The sequence below is a fragment of the Xenopus laevis genome, chromosome 3S (assembly GCF_017654675.1).
Source record: "Xenopus laevis strain J_2021 chromosome 3S, Xenopus_laevis_v10.1, whole genome shotgun sequence".
NCBI classification, from domain to species: Eukaryota; Metazoa; Chordata; class Amphibia; order Anura; family Pipidae; genus Xenopus; species Xenopus laevis.
In genome coordinates this window covers 101,155,292-101,173,405 of record NC_054376.1, presented here as the reverse complement: position 1 = coordinate 101,173,405, position 18,114 = coordinate 101,155,292, and the positions used below count along the sequence as shown (strand labels likewise).

General features: G+C 41.6%; 1 protein-coding gene across 6 annotated transcripts in view; it reads right to left on the bottom strand.

The window, feature by feature from the left end:
* The window catches only part of dbn1.S (drebrin 1 S homeolog), a 63,942-nt gene extending 54,068 nt beyond the window's left edge, over positions 1 to 9,874 (bottom strand). For 2 of the 6 annotated variants that reach the window (XM_018254348.2, XM_018254350.2), the window contains exon 1: positions 9,587 to 9,874. In XM_018254348.2, coding sequence (XP_018109837.1) covers positions 9,587 to 9,672 — 86 coding nt within the window. In that variant the 5' untranslated portion in view covers positions 9,673 to 9,874. 6 annotated transcript variants of the gene reach the window in all.
* Between the last annotated feature and the right edge of the window lie 8,240 nt (positions 9,875 to 18,114).

Genomic DNA, 18,114 nt, shown 5'->3' with positions numbered 1-18,114 from the left:
TACTAATCCCCTCGATTGAGCACCTTTGAGTTGGCAAACTAATGCTGCCTGTGACACAGGAATAATACATCACTTTTCTGCCCATTCTTAAATGATGAATTCTTCACTGAAAGTTCTCATGGAATTATATTTATATTAAACAAATGTAGTATGAGTTCATACTGTGTTGCACTGGTCCAAATGCCCACTTGACTCATAAACCAGCTGCACCCAACAGCCCAAAACAGCATCCGCCTCTTGTGTGACTGACAGTTTATATTTTATAACATGTATTATTACTTTATAATACACAAATGCCATGAATATCTTGTAAATTATATCCTTATAAACAGTGAGTTTTGATGTCATCAGTTATAAACGGTGAGTTCTGATGTCATTTATGTCACATGACTCACTGAAATTTGTGTATTATAATAAATAAAGTACCCCCTGTTGCAAAATATGAGGATATTAGAAGTTTGGCTTTGGCCTCGTGCTTTTATATGGTCATGAAACTCCTCGGTAACTTATAATATCCTAATGATTTACAAGAGGGTGTACTTTATTCACTATATATTTTATAATATACATATTATTAACACATTTATAAAGCAGCAAGATATTCTACTATTCTAAAATAAATGGGCATATACAACATGCAGATTACATACAGTATGTTATCTGTGGGGGTCATTTATATACACTGAGCAAATTTGCACCTGGGCAATTAACCATGGTAACCAATCAGATGTCTGTGTGCATTGTTCTCCTTGCAGCTGGCTTAAAAATTCTAACTACTGATTGGATGCTATGGGTTACTGCCCAGGTGCAAATTTGTCCAGTATTAAAAAATGTCCCCTGTAAGTTTGCTATATACACCCATCTATTGTACAGCACTGCAGAATATGTTGGTGCTTTATAAATAAACATGTAAATAATAACAACAACTAATACACAGTCAGCCAGCCAGGAGGGCATTTGAAGTCAACTATTGTCTATTACCCGTATTATATATGACTTGGAAAGATCTGAATACAAATAAAATTTATAATTAATAATTACTAGGTGACCCCAGTGAAAAATAAGGTAAAAATATAAACACAAAAAAGACTAACCGAAAAGCTGCTTACATTTGCAACATGCTTAAAAAATGTGTTTCCTTATGAGAGTAGCTGTACATAAAAACAACCTACAAATGTGAAAGTAGGGCAGAAACGGACTGACCCCTGCTATATCTGTGTTGTCTCTGCTTTATTCTTGCAGTAAGAAGCATGAATTCCAAAGGAAATTGTTTAAAAGTCCAATGGGATTTCAAATATCTTTATAATTCAACAACATTCCCCTGTGGAAGCATGTTTAGCAAAGGCTGCTTTCTATGCCACAAAAAACCCAGCTCTGTGGACCATCAAACTGGCTGGCTTTCTATTACGGTTGCCCAGACCTAAGCAAGCAAGAAAAGCCATTTTTTTTCTTTTTCTGCAAAGATTCGGTGCTGATCCGGTACACGTCCGGTTTGATGTGTCCCCCGTGTTAGAAGGTTAGTTGGCCTATTGCGGGCCGGATCAAGTAGCGGATCAGCGTGGGAAAATTGTGGGTTGGGGGTCAAGGGTATGGGTATGCGTCGGGTACAGGTATTTGAATATTGACCTGCGCAGGACTCTACCATGGGATAAGTGATTGTATTAAAAAATATATAATGAGTGTATTAAAAAATATATAAGTGAGTGCTAATATCTTTTTGTTTCAATGGCTCCAATATTTTGGAACAATTATATAATATTCCAATTTGTACAGACTTATCTAAGCTTGCATCTTGTAAGTGTTAAATAAAGCCTATGCAAGCCCTTTTTATATGTAGGGTATATTGCTATACTCATTGATGTTTTACCCCCTTTAGAGCCAACTTTAGTCTCTTTAATCTTGCAGAAGCCTGTAGGATAGATGAATGAATTAATAAACTGTGTTCCCCATGGACTCACCAGTGGACACAAAAGATGCATTCCAGCTGTACTCATAGCCTTAGCAGCAGCACAGTATGTAAGGGCACATATTGCTATTCCTCACCAAATGCTAATTTCATATCATGGTTATATACACTACTTTAAACAGACTTCATTTATGTATAACCATAGTAAACTTAGGGGGCATTTATATAAATTAGAAGTGTAGTTTTTTTATTCAGCCAATCTTATTGGCATAGTCAATTGTCCAGAGCATTAAATGGGTTGTACGGCTTTTTTTTTTTTTCAGTTCAGTTGTTTTCAGATTGCTCACCAGCAATAAAGACTTTTTTCAGTTGCGTTCCATATTTAAACTTTATACTTTTACTTAAGGAAAAGTAAAACATAAATGTCCCGGTCTCTGGTTTTCCAGTCTGGCAGCTCAGTGATCTAAGTTCTGTTACAATTTGCTACATTAGTTGATACATTTCTCAGCAGCATCTATTAGCAACTGTATCAATTCTAACAGCTGCCTTTAATGAAACGCAGAGATTCTGCTCAGCAAAATAAAAAATTATCAACTTATGTATCAATTTAGAGCTGCTTTAGAAAGACAGGGTGAAGGTGAAAAATTAAATGTTTAAACTTCAATATTAGACAGACAGTAACAATTAGAAAAAAGAAAGTACAGTGTAAATCCAAAAAAAGGTTCTGGCGAACAATCTGAAAACAATTGAAATAGAAAAAAAAAAAAGTGTTGGAAAGTGAACAACCTTTTTTAAGGTTTCATATGGATTGGAGCATCCCAGAGAGAGATATTGGCCAAGGGAGACAACATGTAAGGTTCCTGTTAACAAACGGTTTAAAGCAGCATACACTGGCTGGCTTTTTTGTAAATTTGGTTTTTATTAGAACAATTGGCAAACAGGCCACATGTATCCCCTGCTGTGATAATTATTTAAATCCTAGTTATGTGCCAATCAGCCTAAAATTGCTGCAGGTCAATGTGTTCAAGCCAATATGCTGCCTATTGGTGGATCACATGCCCATCTATCACTAATGGATAATGAATGTACTACAGACTAATGCCATTTATTAATAGACTAACTTCACCAATGTCCTATGGATTCAGCCACTTGGACTGAAAGAGCGTAGAAAGCAAAAAGAAATGCAGGAATGTTAGCTGCAACTCAAATCAATGGGCGAGAAATTATTTCTTTACAGAGTTATACATGTATTTTATTCTGTTCTGGAAAGTGGAGCTCTTCGGGTATATTTAATAATCATTTAGCAGCCTAGAAGATGATAATGTCATGTGTTATCGTGTTAATGGGTTACATGCATACATTTCACATCCCTGCAGCTCGTTAGCACAACCAGGAAAAATCTCTAATTTTATGTTTTTGAAATAATGTGCTACTTTTTAACCACTTCTCTCCATTACATAACACCTTTTGCTGCAGGACACATTGCAAAGGTCTCAGAAAGAATGATGTTCACCATGTGGTGATACTCTCTGTAGTGGTTAATAAAGACCAGCCTCGCTATACAAAACCTCTTGAATTTTGGGTTACTGCACAATAACCCAATTTGGTTGGCCAGAATGATCATGGATCACTGTCCTCTGGAATCAATAGAAATTGTTGCAAGTAGCAAATGTCTGAAGTTACTATAGAATATTGAACAGACAGGAAAAAGCAAAACTAATAAGCGCATTTCACTCCAAATGTAATCTGTGGTGTCTGAAGCACATCCACATAAAGTATTTAGTATGCAGAGCAATGAGACTTAATCCAGATGTTCTTATAGCAAAGACAAAGGCTTAGTAATAAGGTCTGGTTGGAGGCATCACAATGACTAAGCCATTTTGACCAAAATACTCCAGTGCTTCACATGCTTTGGACTACAGCAAATACCAGGAAAAATCAAAAAAGAGGCTGGCACAAGCCGAACCACACCAGGTAGAGAAGCAAAAGCCAGATGGTAAAATTTACATTTTATTTTCCATAATTAAAAGCAAAGGCCTGACACGTTTTGTGTCTACTAGGGACACTTATATGACTAAAGTTGGCCATAGATGTAGAGATCCACTCGTTTGGCGATGTCGCCGATATGCTCACATTGAAGTGGGCGATATTGGGCTGATCCAATCGTGGGCCCTAGGGCCCAACTATCGTATCATAATGGATCCTATACTTTTCGGCCAGATATCGATCGGGGAAGCCCGTTGGCTGGCTCCACACAGAGCCAATAAACTGCCGAGCTGCTGGTGACAACAAGGAAAAGTGGCTAAACTGATGATGGTAAGGAAGCCAAGGAAAATGCATTTTTATGAGAAACACAGGATAAAGGATGAACCAAAACCTATATTCGATTTGGGAATTGGCCAGGATTTTCAGTAGGATTTGGATTAGGCCGAATCCAAGTGCCTGGTCAAACTGAATTAGAATCCTTAAAATCACTTAACTTTGTGCAACACAAACCAGGAATTTGCTGTCTTTTCTTCAGCACACGGAATGTGAGGTTCTTTTTCAACACTTTCTTACAGTCATTTGCATATGCAAATTAGGGTTCAGATTCAGCCAAATCCTTCATGAAAGAAAATCCTAAAATAGTGGATTTGGTGCATCCCTAGAAAGAATAGCATTAATAGCTATTTTGAATGATCAATTTAGATAACATTTTTAACATATAAGTGGAATTCTGCAGAAAGAGCCTCATCCACAGGACCATCACCAGATCACAGTCCATGTTAACACTTATTTGAGATTCCAAAGTCCCTATTTGTATTTTAAAATGTAGGATGGGCATGTCCTAATGATTCCTGCCAGAAGCACAATCATCACAGCCCTGCTCCCCTGTACAGCCTGGAAGAGGAGGCAGCAGGAAGTGAAACAGATGGGCAGGATTTGTAGTGGTTTTTCAATAAATCAATCCAGTGTCAGACTGGCCCACCGGGATACCAGGAAAACTCCCAGTGGACCGAGGTGTCAGTGGGCCCTCCTGCTTCTAAACATTTGGCTTATTTCATGGCCATTCCCTATTTCTAATAAAGATGCTTAATAAATAGAATAATAGGTTATAGTATGTAAAGAAAAGAGCAGGGGAATGAGGCGAGTTGAGGCTGTCGTCTCAGGCAGCAGCGCCCCACTAGGTACCAGGGGCAGCAAAAATGCTGCTCCTGGTACTTTAAGATCGAATTTCCGGGGGAGGGGGGGCAGCAGCAACTGCTGCTGCCTCTGGCAGCAGAGGGGCCAGGATCACCCCTGGAAAAGAGAATAGGAGAAAAGAGGTTGAGTGAGGAGAGAAGAGGAAGAAAATAATACTTAGAGTGGGCCCCTGGTCTAAAGGTTTTTGGGTGGGTCCCTGGTCCAAGGGTTTTTGGTGGGCCCTTGGTGTCCCAGTACGACACTGAATCAACCTGAAACACTCTTTCTAAGCACAGTCCTTTTATTTTTAAAAAAGTATATTGCATAGATATCTCCTTTAAGGCAGAACAGCCAATCAGACGCTTGCTTTTATTATTCTAACTGCACTAGGAATGCTGGTTAGTTGCTATGTTTTAAAGGGAGGTTGCACACATTGTACATGTTTGAGCAACTTCAGGCAACTTCGGAAAATGAATTGCCATTCCGCCGGCGATTTACATTTTAGCCGGAGGGAAGGCAGTTCGGCCACATTAGTCTGTTCCCTTTATTCTGGCAGCAGCATGTGAACTGATGAAACTTCTTGCAGTTCTCACTCAAGAGTCCAGGCTGTCAGCCCAACATATTTTTTATTAAAAATTTTAGTTTAAGTGAACACAAACAAGAGAACATTGCACTAATTGTGCAGCAGGCTGGTGATTTTAACATAGTTCATCAGCCTGAGTAATAAAACCTTTGCTGTAGACAATACAGAAAGTGATAAGTGCATGGAGAATGTCATTATGTCTCACAAAAAAATGTTGGAAACATGCAGTATATAAACAAGAGCGAGACATATTATGGCTGCAGTGTCTCCATCAGATAAGGAGTTAACAAAATGGTTGACAAATGTGGGGGTCGAGGAAGATATTCTGCATAGCACTGCCATACCCAGGAGGACTTCTGACCAGGCGCCAGATGATACCGGTAGTGATCAGGTATCCTAACAATGCAGAGGAAAAACACAGATGTGCCAAGCTCTGAGCTTCTCTCACAAACTGGGAATGGAAGGAAGAGGAAAAGTAGAATGGGAGTAAATGTTGTATGTACATTACAGAAGGAAAAACACAAGGACTAATAGATGTAAGTAAAGACGGGGTATATGAGGCCCCAGTTTTTATTTTGAAAGACAGGAATTTCAGAGTCTATAGCAAACTGAATGCACAGAACAGGTCTACAGAAGCTGCCATATTGCTTGCAATAGCAGATGCATTTTCTATAGTCATTAAAATGGCACTTTGTGAACTGTCAGTGAAGAATGTTTGCATGATTGATGCAGAATTCTTATATAGCTTAACTATTTTATTGAAGCACACAGGACTTTTTAGAAACCCTGGAATCTGATGCTCCCTAGAGCCGGTGCATAGTGTTTATATGACTGGGACAAGGTCACAGATAACAGGAATCAAGCCATACTCCTCAAAATTAGAAATGGAAATCTGATTGGGGCATAAAAATACCCCAAGCTATATACTTACATACTTCAACCAAAAAATATATATATTTTTGGGTGTTATTAGACACAATACTCCTGCATTGCCTATGCTTCCTGGAGAGAGGGGTTGCAAGGTATGTTGTAGAGGCATAGAATGTATGGAGCCATGAGTAGGTCAGCACAGAGACAGAGGAATGAAGTGGAAGGTGGGGTAGAGACTGTCAAGAAGGATTGTCATGGGGGCTTGGGCTTGAGCATGCTCAGTTTACTCCTCTCGCACTCCCCAGCAGGTAGAGACTCAGGCAGGAAGTGATGTCACAGCAAGCTAATATAGCAGCTGTTATCCTAAACAGAGACAGTGTCTAGGTCTGTGTACTCAAGTATGGAAAAGCATTCTAAAGAATAAAAATGGTGTTCTAACTTATACTGTTGTGGCTAATTTATTGACAATAAACTGCCTTGGTAGCTTTCCTTCTCCTTTATCCACCAAACACACTTGCCACCAGGAATTATAGGATTTAGTTGTTTTGCAGCATACATTTTTAGATATTTGCCCACATTTAAGGGTAAGAATTGCCATTTCACAAGCATGAATGTAGTTGTAAATTTGAAAATAAGTGTTGAGGATGAAGAGGTACTAGGAAGCATGTAGTGACAGAGAAATCTTCCCATACCCAATATCTATACATAATATATATTCATATCAGAGCTTTACAAACTCATATATCTACACAGGTGTGGGCTGCAACTACAGAATTCAAAATAACTATTCAAAAAAAAAACTCCAGTTGGTGTGTGCCCTTTATTAGTATAGATCATTTATAAATAAACAAGCTCATTTGAATGTAGCATAGGTGAGAGTAAATGGGAAGACTGTGTATATGAAGTTATAGGCTGGGCAGCCAGGTGAGAGGTTACAGGCGCTGGGCACATGCAATGACAGTCAATAGATGGAGCTCCTATGAGCAGAGGATAGGGAGTCTTCAGAAGAAAAGAACAGCTACTAGAGAAGGGAAAGGGGGAGAAGACAAAGAGATGAATACAAAGAAATTAGGGAAGGAAAGATGAGGTAATCCAAAGAAAGACTAAGATTCACAGGACAAAGCCGGCCAAAAGCGTTAGTAACTAGATCTGCATCATCCCTTCATCTAACACCCACAGATTATTTCTTGCACAGAGAATATCCATTTCTACATCCAGCTCTCCCATCCCCAGGTATGCGTGCCCTCTTACCCACCACAATAACCCTAGAACTGCTCTAACCCCCCCCCCGAAGCTGGTACAATCCTGTGACCTGATCTCAACCATTTTTTTCACATGCTGTAATCATTTGTCTGATCTCCCCCTGGCAGACTCCCCACCCTCCCCCCAACCCTACCAGATTCTGTATAGACCCACCGAAATGTAAGTTCTCAATGTCCCCCCAAGGTCCCCTCCCACGTGTACCCCCAAAAAAAAAAGCTCAGATAACACAAAATAAAAAAAGAAATATGTTCTCTCTGTTCAGTCCCGTGACCCACCCTCCCTTCTCACCAGTAATGTGTTCCAACTCCCGTTGTGCTGAAAGCGAGACACAAAGAAACCTCGCTGACACTACACCCCCTTCAGCCCTTGTACTCAGCATCCAGTGTGTGTGTGTGTGTCTGTGTATCAGCAAATGTGCCTGGCAATGCAGAGCCCAGCACTACATACATGAGGCAGCATTTAGCAACAAGCCTGCAGCTCACAAAGAGATGAAGGATACAGCAAAGATGAACGCAGACCTGAAAGATCAGTGCCCTGCTAATATCTGCCCTTCAGCCTGGCATTCTATTGGGGATCTCTAGGCCAGAGATACATACTGAGCAATAAACTATATCCAGCAGTAAAACTCATTGCAACATCCCCAAAATCACAGCTGTTCATTTGGTCTGTTACTGCTCCCAGCCAGAGGTTGGGATTTCTAGTTCAGCAAGATATACAACAGATTGAGAAGCACAATATACACTGAAGGTGGTCATGTCTTGCCCACAATTAAAATCTTCAGCGCAACCCTTGCTATTTTACCCTGTACATGTGACCTTGCAGTTTCAGCATGCTCAGGTGCCACACCCCTCCATTATGTGCCAGGGCTTCACCCGCTGCACCCCTTGAGCAGAGGCATCCGCACCCCACTCCCTTCTATGATCCATTTGCTGGCCCCTCCTATTAGCAGATAGAACCCCTCAAAAGAGAGTACATGGCAAAGTAATGTAAGGAATATGGATAGCCCAGGGTATGGGTTTGCACTAATCATTTAATATGCCAGTCCACCAATGGGCAGGGAGACAAAGATGGGAGGCAGCTCCATAGTGTTGCTAGGGTTAACCTGTTATGCATATAGCCTGCAGCAGAACAAGCCTTATAATGGCTGGTGATAGATGGATGTGTGAGCATTGTGTATTCTCACCCTGAAGCCATCTCTGGATCACGCCTCCAAATGCCACTGCGCTTGCCACCCAATTGTCTCACACTAGTCATTGCCATGGCATCCAGTAATCTGTGCCAGTGCTCTCAGCAATAAGCATGACTGCCTATGCCAGGTACCCCATTGGCATACTGAGCTTACTGCATCACTTGCTGCCATCTGCTTCAGCTGCCACATAGCAACACTACATCAGTGTCCCACTTCCCCTGTGTTCCCCCATCACTATGTGCCCCACTTCCCCTGTGTTCCCCCATAACTATGTGCCCCACCTCCCCTGTGTTCCCCCATCACTATGTGCCCCACTTCCCCTGTGTTCCCCCATCACTATGTGCCCCACTTCCCCTGTGTTCCCCCATCACTATGTGCCCCACTTCCCTTGTGATCCCCATCACTATGTGCCCCACTTCCCCTGTGTTCCCCCATCACTATGTGCCCCACTTCCCCTGTGTGCCCTCCCATCCCTTGAAGCCCTCTCTTTACTCGCTACCATCACCCAACTGGCACTCAGCATTACATAGACCAGAGCCACCTCCTCCACTGTGTGCTGCTAGAGAAGCTGCACCCCTATCCCCTGCACCCCCATCCCCTGCACCCCATTTACCAGTCAATGGAGTTCTTATCCTCAATGACATTCTGATAGGCTGCCAGCAGCTCCAGGCGGTAGGATTTGAAGATAACGGAGGCCATGCCGGCTGCAGACTCGCTGAGTGCCGGGGGATGGAGAGACAAGGCAGAGGAGTGAGGGAGGGAAGGAGAGGAGGGAGCACTGACACACTGCAGCTGGGGAAAGGGCGGGGCTGCAACTAACGCCGAGCCGCAGGGTCCTAAAGCTGCTGCTGTTTCCTAGGGATGCTCCACTCTCTCTCCTAAATCAGGGGGAGCCAACCTGTGTGTAGGCGGCATTATAGCCCCTTTAGCACTACAATTCCCAGCATCCTCCTGTAGTTTGTGGGCGGTTACTTGCGTCTGACGCACAGGTCAGTCATCTCCCCGCACCTCCCCGACTGAACCTCGCGCATTGGCGCAGATTTAAAGGGCACGTGATGTACACCCAAATGGTTCTTTACACTGTGGAAAATAAATTATTGCAAAAAATTGCTTTTGAAAGCTGTACCTATCTGGTTGTCAGGTCTGGACTGAGAATCAAAATAGGCGCTGCCATTTCAGCAACAAAGAGGCCAAAACAACCCCACAGCAGCCCACTAAATTGTGTCTATCTGTGGCACCTCATTGCCGCTAACTACAACTGCTCCTTGTAGTCTCTGCACTACTGGTTCTGACTCCTGGAACAATGTAGATGAAGCAAGCTGACTAAAAGGGGGTTGTTCACCTTCAGGGCTGCTATTTCGTGAGATTAGTTGCCCACAGGGCCGGATTTCCCTGCTCCTGATTTGGGTCCTCAGTAGGGTTGCCACTTGGCCGGTATTTTAGTGGCCTGGCCAGTAAAAATGATGGTTGATCCCAATGTTATGAATAGAGAAAAAAGATAAATATATAGGAAGGCCGGTATTTTTTTCCAGAAAAAGGTGGCATCCCTAGTCCTCGGCCGTGCGTACATCTGACCCCCGCCGCAAGCGCGCACATGCGTCTTACCGCAAGGGAATTCGGAGTTTCCAATGTAGTTTACTTTACAGTGGGGCGGCATGCCGTCCCTAAAATTTCGCCTCACCACAAATCCGGGCCTGGTCACCCAGCAACAAATCGCTTCTTCTTCGGACGACTAAGCTCCCAGAACTGCCTTCCCACCGGCTACAATGTAAATCATAGGTGGGATGGCATTTAGATCGATTTGGCTTTCCGAAGTCGCCCAAAGTTTCCTTGAACCTTGGGTAACTTCAGAATACAAATTGTTCCGAGGTGCCATCCCGCCAGCGATTTACATTTTAGCCGGCAGGAAGGCAGTTCGGGGAGATTAGTCGTCCAAAAAAGAAGCGATTTGTCACTGGGCAACTAATCTCCCGAGATTGCAGCGTGTGTCTCTGCCCTTAGATTAACTTTTAGTATGATGTAGAGAGTGATATTCTGAGACAATTTGCAATTAGTTTTCATTTTGTATTATTTGTGTTTTTTGAGTTATTTTGCCTTTTATTCAGCAGCTCTCCAGTTTGCAATTTCTGCAATCTGGTTGCTAGGGTCCAACTGACCCTAGCAACCATGCACTGATTTGAATAAGAGATGGAAATATGAACAGGAGAGGGACTAAACAGAAGGCTGATTAATAACATGTTGCAGTAGCAATACATTTCTAGCCTTACAGAGTATTTGGTTGTTTTACAGGGGTCAGTGACCCCTGTTTGAAAGCTGGAAAGACTCAAAAGAAGACGGAAAATAATATTTTAAAAAATGAAGGCCAATTAGAAAGTGGCTTAGAATTAGCCATTCAATAGGATACTAAACATCAACTTAATGGCAGAGACACACGCTGCTATTTCTGGAGATTAGTCGCCCATTGACAAATCGCTTCTTCTTCAGGCGACTAATCTTCCCGAACTGCCTTCCCACTGGCTAGAATGTAATTTGCCAGCGGGAAGGCACTCGGATTGCTTCGGATTTCCGAAGCTTCCTTGTAAGGCAACTTCGGAAAACAAAGGTGGCAAATTACATTCTAGCCGGCGGGAAGGCAGTTCAGGGAGATTAGTCGCCCGAAGAAGAAGCGATTTGTCGATGGGCGACTAATCTCCCGAAATAGCGGGTGTGTCTCTGCCCTAAAGGTGAACCAGCCCTTTAACACACTTAGAGTGATTCCTGTTACATTGTTTCAAGTGTCAGATCCAGAAAGGGATAAGCAAGCACTGCTTTCAGTTACAATTTCAAATAACTTTTAAAACCATTGAAAAAAATGTTTAGCTAACATATAAATATAATATGATTTAAAGGGTGGAGATCTCTTTTAAGCCTTACCGAATTCCTTAGTTACACAGTACAACATGTATTTTTATTCAGAATTCTACACAAACAATACATTCAGTGAAAATGAATTCCAGTGTGTTATGTAATATAATAGGTTACATATTAACATCAATAGTGGCACAAACACTTTGCTATTGATCCAGGCAGCTGTTTGTTCCGCTCACATCAAGGGCTTCAGTACAGGCTGGTAGATGAACTTGTTATATACTAGGCATGTAACAGAGGCTTATTGCTGTGGCCCTAAAAACTGATATTATCCCATAGGAATAAAAAGATCTCTGATGGAAGCCATGCTTATAGGAAACAAGGGCAAACAAAATCAAATAAAACTCTCTGGCATCCATTCCTTTCTCATAGACTGTGCTGCTGCTGGTTGGTTGAAATGTCCTGCTACAGGGGACAGAAAGACAAATCAGTGGCAACCTACTTAAAGGGATACTGTCACGGGGAAAATTTTTAAAAAAACGCATCAGTTAATAGTGCTACTCCAGCAGAATTCTGCACTCAAATCCATTTCTCAAAAGAGCAAAAAGATTTTTTTTATATTTAATTTTGAAATCTAGACGTATTGTCAGTTTCCCAGCTGCCCCCAGTCATGTGACTTGTGCTCGGATAAACTTCAGTCACTCTTTACTGCTGTACTGCAAGTTGGAGTGATATCACCCCCTTTCCCCTCCCCCCCAGAAACAATGGGAAGGTAACCAAATAGCGGCTCCCTAACACAAGATAACAACTCCCCTGGTAGATATAAGAACAACACTCCCTAGTAAAATCCAGGTCCCACTGCAACACATTCAGTTACACTAATAGGAGTAACAACAGCCTGCCAAAAAGCAGTTCCATCCTAAAGTGCTGAAAGCACATCACCAAGCAAAATGACCTGAGTTGGCTGCCTACACACCAGTATTATAAATAAAAAAAAACACTTGCTGGTTCAGCAATGACATTTTACATGGTAGAGTGAATTATTTGCAGTGTAAACAGTGTAATTTAGAAATAAACACTACACCATAAAAATCATGACATAAATCCCGTTGATGGATATTTATATGTCATCCAGTGATGCTCAGCACTGCCTTTTTATTATAATATATGCTCATTGTAGGGCAACCCTGATACAACCTGCCCTTCAGTTCTTATAAGACTTCCCTGATAAATGCATGATCTGGCCTCAGCTTAGCATGCTCAAGGGTAATCACTTCAATTCTCCAGCCATTGCACGCAAGTCATATGTGACATCCATGTGCTACAGTAACCAGCACAAGTGCATGCTGCCGACTGCACTGATTTCTAAATCACAGTGAAGTGTCTCAACTGATGACTGATCAGCCAACAAACGGTGGATTTATATGGGACAAGTATTCAAAGATAAAAACAGCTCCAGAATGTAGTGGACATTTGATAAATCTCACATTTGCTTTGAGTTATTTTTTCCGTATGATTCTTGACATTTGAAACACAGGATCCCTTATCCAGGAACCTTTTACCCAGTCTATGATTAGAGTAAACATTTCTGCATGAGAACGAAGATTTTCTTTGTGTCTGGTTTCAAAGGAATGCATACCTCCCAACATTTTGTAAATAGAAAGAGGGACAAAAAAGATTTGTCGCGCGGCAACTCTCTGCCAAAAGCCAATGAAGTTAGAAACTTGTATCTTTTTCTGGCTGTTCAGTGCAGGAGCAAGAGAAAGTCAAGACATTTCAGTAACAAACCTGGGACTGCGGGTTGAGCTGTCAAAATCGGGACTGTCCCGCGAAAAACAGGACAGTTGGGAGGTATGGGAGTGAGGTAATAAACGGATTCTAAAGCCACTGGGTGTCCAGGCTTAGCCATGACAAAGAACCTGGTGGGAGTATTTCTATGGATTATTGAATCATTGGTTCAGCAGCATAGGTAGGTTGCCTACAGTGGTGTAACTAGATCTTCCTGGGCCTCACACCAAATTCAATTTTTTCATACTTCACAAATGTCCCATTTTTCATGGGACAATCCAGATTTTGACAGCTCAGCCTGCAGTCCTATATTGTTACTAAAATGTCTTTCTCTTTGATCTTCTGCACTGACTTACAAGATACAACAGGAATGGTTTAAAAAGGCATGGACACGTCATTCAGCTTGTAGATTTTATATCTGACAAATTTTAAAGGATAGACACAACAAGTGGTGGAAGCAGATCCTGTGGTTGCAGGGGGGCTCAGGAGTGTAGGTGGCCACACAAGACCCTAATTAATGAGCAGTTTCAATGACAGAGTGCCCAGAACAGTCAGCAGCTGTACTTGAATACTTTTGTTTCAATTTAAGACAAGCAAAGGCACAATTGTAACTATTTAAGATAAACAGGTCTCCTGGGGGAACTGTGACTTGCAGCTTAAAGGGCAATTTACCGTAGCAAAACTGTAATAACACATAAAAACCACAGAAATGTGTTCAAACTTTCATAAACTGCCAAATTTTGTAAAATGAGCATGGTAATTAGGGGGTGTGGCCACAAAATGGGCATAGTCAAAAATATTGGCACTCTCTGCTCAGCAACTCTTTCTGTCCCTCTTTCTATTTACAAAAATGTTGGGAGGTTGTGTGAGTTTGACAATCACAACCACAAAGCAAATTTTCGGGAAAATGTATTAATAAATAAGCTTAAAAAACCCGAGCAGATTTGATTGGAGTTTGTAGCAGAAAATATTTAGATAAATTCGGACTTTGATAAATAACCCCCATAGTGTTATAGTGGCTGTATAAGGATCCCTACAGGGTATATGTCCTTGGTCAGTCATATTGTGCCATGGGGTATTCTATTTCTTACTAGAAAAAATGTCGCACTGAGGTCCTACATTTCACTGTAACGTGAGCACTGTCTGCAAAATGTTTGTGTATTCTCCCCATGTCTGAGAGTTTCCTTTGGTTTCCTTCCATACAGAAAGGTTAATTGACTCCTGATGAAACTGGCCCTAATATTTTATATGAATGTGATAGGGACCTTTGATTGCAAGCTGCACTGAGGCAGAGACAGAGACTGATATGGAAAATGAACAATAAATTGCAGGGCCCAGAGCAGCCTCCCCTACTTGCACCCAACCAAAAGACAGCTGCAAATGTGAGTATCTCATCCTCCACTGGCACAATACCTAGTCACTCATCCCTCCTAGCAAAACTGCCTCAGACTGTTCAGTGATATTATTTATAGGCATTGTGCTTGTGTAGGCCAATGTGTTCTGGGGGATGACCCAGTTTGTACTTATGTATTAGTGCAGTGTCTCTCCATTACTATATAAGTGCAGCTTTGGAAAAGGTCAGAGAGAAAGGATGAATGCACGTATCCCCAGAAAGTGGGCATTTGGGGCTGGAAGGCATTTTCTTCTCTGAATGCAAATTTACAGTTATGCTACACAATGTTCATCAACATTCAGCAGTGGCAGCTTTTTCTAGGACAAACGGCTGCCTCATTATTCCTGATGCAAAGTTTTACACTTTATACATAATTCACAGTTTACTTTATCATTTTAGACAGGCCTGACTAGTGTACAGAATGCATAATAAAGCTAGACAATAAAAAATAACCAGAACCTGCTAAATTACTTTTGTCTACTGTGTGCACCTTAACTCATTGGCAATTGTTTAGCTGGGAATATTGCCTCCGCAAAACAGATCAATCAAGAACCCCGATACAATAGCCTCAGTCGGAGAAGATATTCTGTATACTGCACAAACAATAGCCTCAGTCGGAGAAGATATTCTGTATACTGCACGATCCATTGTAGCTTATTAACATCATTGCTAAAAATCATTTTTTAGCAGTACATGAAGAACGAATAAAGCAGCAATATTTCAGTATTTCATAGGGCCGCTATGTCCTAGTTTGTGACTATCTTTATTATTGTATACTCTTTCTTTGGAAAACCTTTCTTGCACATTTTGCATTTTACATGAATAATCTATGTATCTGATCAATGTCTAATATTTGAAAAGTCTTTGGAATTTGGGGGTGCAGTGCAGGCAGGATATTATTCTATGAGATCCAGGTTTATGCAGACAGAGCACAATCAAACTCCGTTGGACTGCACATATCTTTTATTTTATGAGAGGGGGCTGCATCTGTGGGAACAGAGATGTGCACACATTTGACCTACCAGTAGATTTTCTGCTGGTGATCAGAAGATCTTGAACAGAGCATTGCCTACTAAAGCTCCCCATAGACGCGCCGATTCTTCTTGCAGAACGACCGATTTTAGGGAAGTCCGACCAATCCTTCGAAATTATCGTGCGGTTAGTGGGATTCGAACGATCGTACATCTTACGATTTTTCGTCCGACATCTGTCAGGAAATTGATCGGCCAGGTCAAAAAATCTTTGTTGGTCCCAGTGTAATCTATCTATGTTTGCAGGGCCAAGCAGGCAGCTCCCCTTTGTTTTCCTGGCAAATTGGTCTTTTTAGTTGATGGTCAATTCGTATGATAGTATGATCGTTCCGAGAAAATCATGGTCTCACGATGAGGATCTGATCTTTTAAAAATCTCAACATCTATGGCCAGCTTAGAAGCTAAAGCCAGCTTAGAAGCCTATTAGATTGCTGGTTGCTTCTTGTTATTGAAATTTTATTCAAAATTATACTTTATATTTTCCATGGAACTTTTACAGATCACTCAAATTGCTGCAGACAAGGTAGACCTGCCCCACCCCCAACTCTTCTGTAAAAATGTTCACATTCATGGTATACCTTAAAGGAGAATTCAACCCTGAAGTTAAAAAAAAAAAAACATCCCCTACCCCCCAGCCTAAGTGTTACCCTGGGCAAATGCCCCTAATGTTTTACTTACCCCTCGGTGCAGATTCAGGCATCGGAGTTCACAGGCGGCATCTTCTTGTCTTCGGAAATCTTCAGAATGGGACCGGCGTGGCGGCGCATTTGCAGCTGGAGCAATTTCCTGTCTCGCGACAACTGCGCATGTGCCGAAACTCATGAAAATTGCTGAAGTGACAGTCTCATTATCGCCAGTGCATGCGCAGCTGGAGCAATTTTCTGTTTCGCAACAACTATGCATGATCCAAAACTCACGAAAGTTACCGAAGCACCAGTCTCGTTACTGGTGGCGCATGCGCAGCTGGAGCAATTTTCTGTTTCACGACAACTGTGCATGCGCCGAAACTCACTAAAATTGCTGAAGAGCCGGTCTTATTACGAAATTTACTGAAGCTGAAGATGGCGCCCGTGAACTCCGATGCCTGAATCTGCACCGAGGGTTAAGTAAATTTAGGCTGGGGGAGGAGGGAGGGGGGTCTATGTAGGGTAGGGGGGGTAGAGTTTTTTTAACTTTAGGGTTGAATTCTCCTTTAAGACATGACAAGCTAGTCATCCAACAGTTTGGGCCATGCTCGTTTAAATACAACTAACACCCACAATTCTTTTTTTTCTCTCTTCGACCTTATTACTGGGACCCCACCACACATGAAGAAAATGTCTTTAAATGGAAAGTTGAATTTCTAACTATTATAATACTAAATGGGATCAGGATTCCATTCTGCAGCATTTTCACCTATCTGTAATCCTAGTTTATTCATTCAGATCAATGGTTAGCAACCTGTGGTCTTAGTTCCTGCTAGTGGAGCTCAAAAAGGAGGGAGGGGGGCCCGGACTAAAGGCCGCCTGGGGTGAAAGCTTATTTTTCTCCTGGGTAATAATCCTTAATTCCTTAGCAGGTTGATTTACAAAGACATTTTTATAAACTATTAACCTTATTCTGACCTAAATACCTAAGGGGGTGGTTACCAAACTGATTTTGTTCTGTACAAGAGGGCTTGAACTCAAATACTTTGCAAACCTCTGATCTAGATTGCCTCACTCCTTTCATTTCCATTTCTGGCAATTGCTGTAGTCGTTTCTCCCATTTTCTACATTCCTGATTACGTCTGAAAGAACTATGTACAGTGTGCACTGATACAAAAAAAAAAAAGTACACATCAGAACTGCTGTTTCATGGACTGGTTTCTGTAGTGGCAGGATACATTTTAATGTTCTTTATTGTACAGGTATTGGACCTATTATCCAGAGTCATCGGGACCTGGCGCTTTCCGGATAACGGGTCTTTACGTAATTTGGATCTTCACACCTTAAGTCTACTTGAAAATCATGTAAACATTAAATAAACCCAATAGGCTGGTTATACTTCCAATAAGGATTAATTATATCTTAGTTGGGATTAAGTACAAGCTACTGTTTTCTT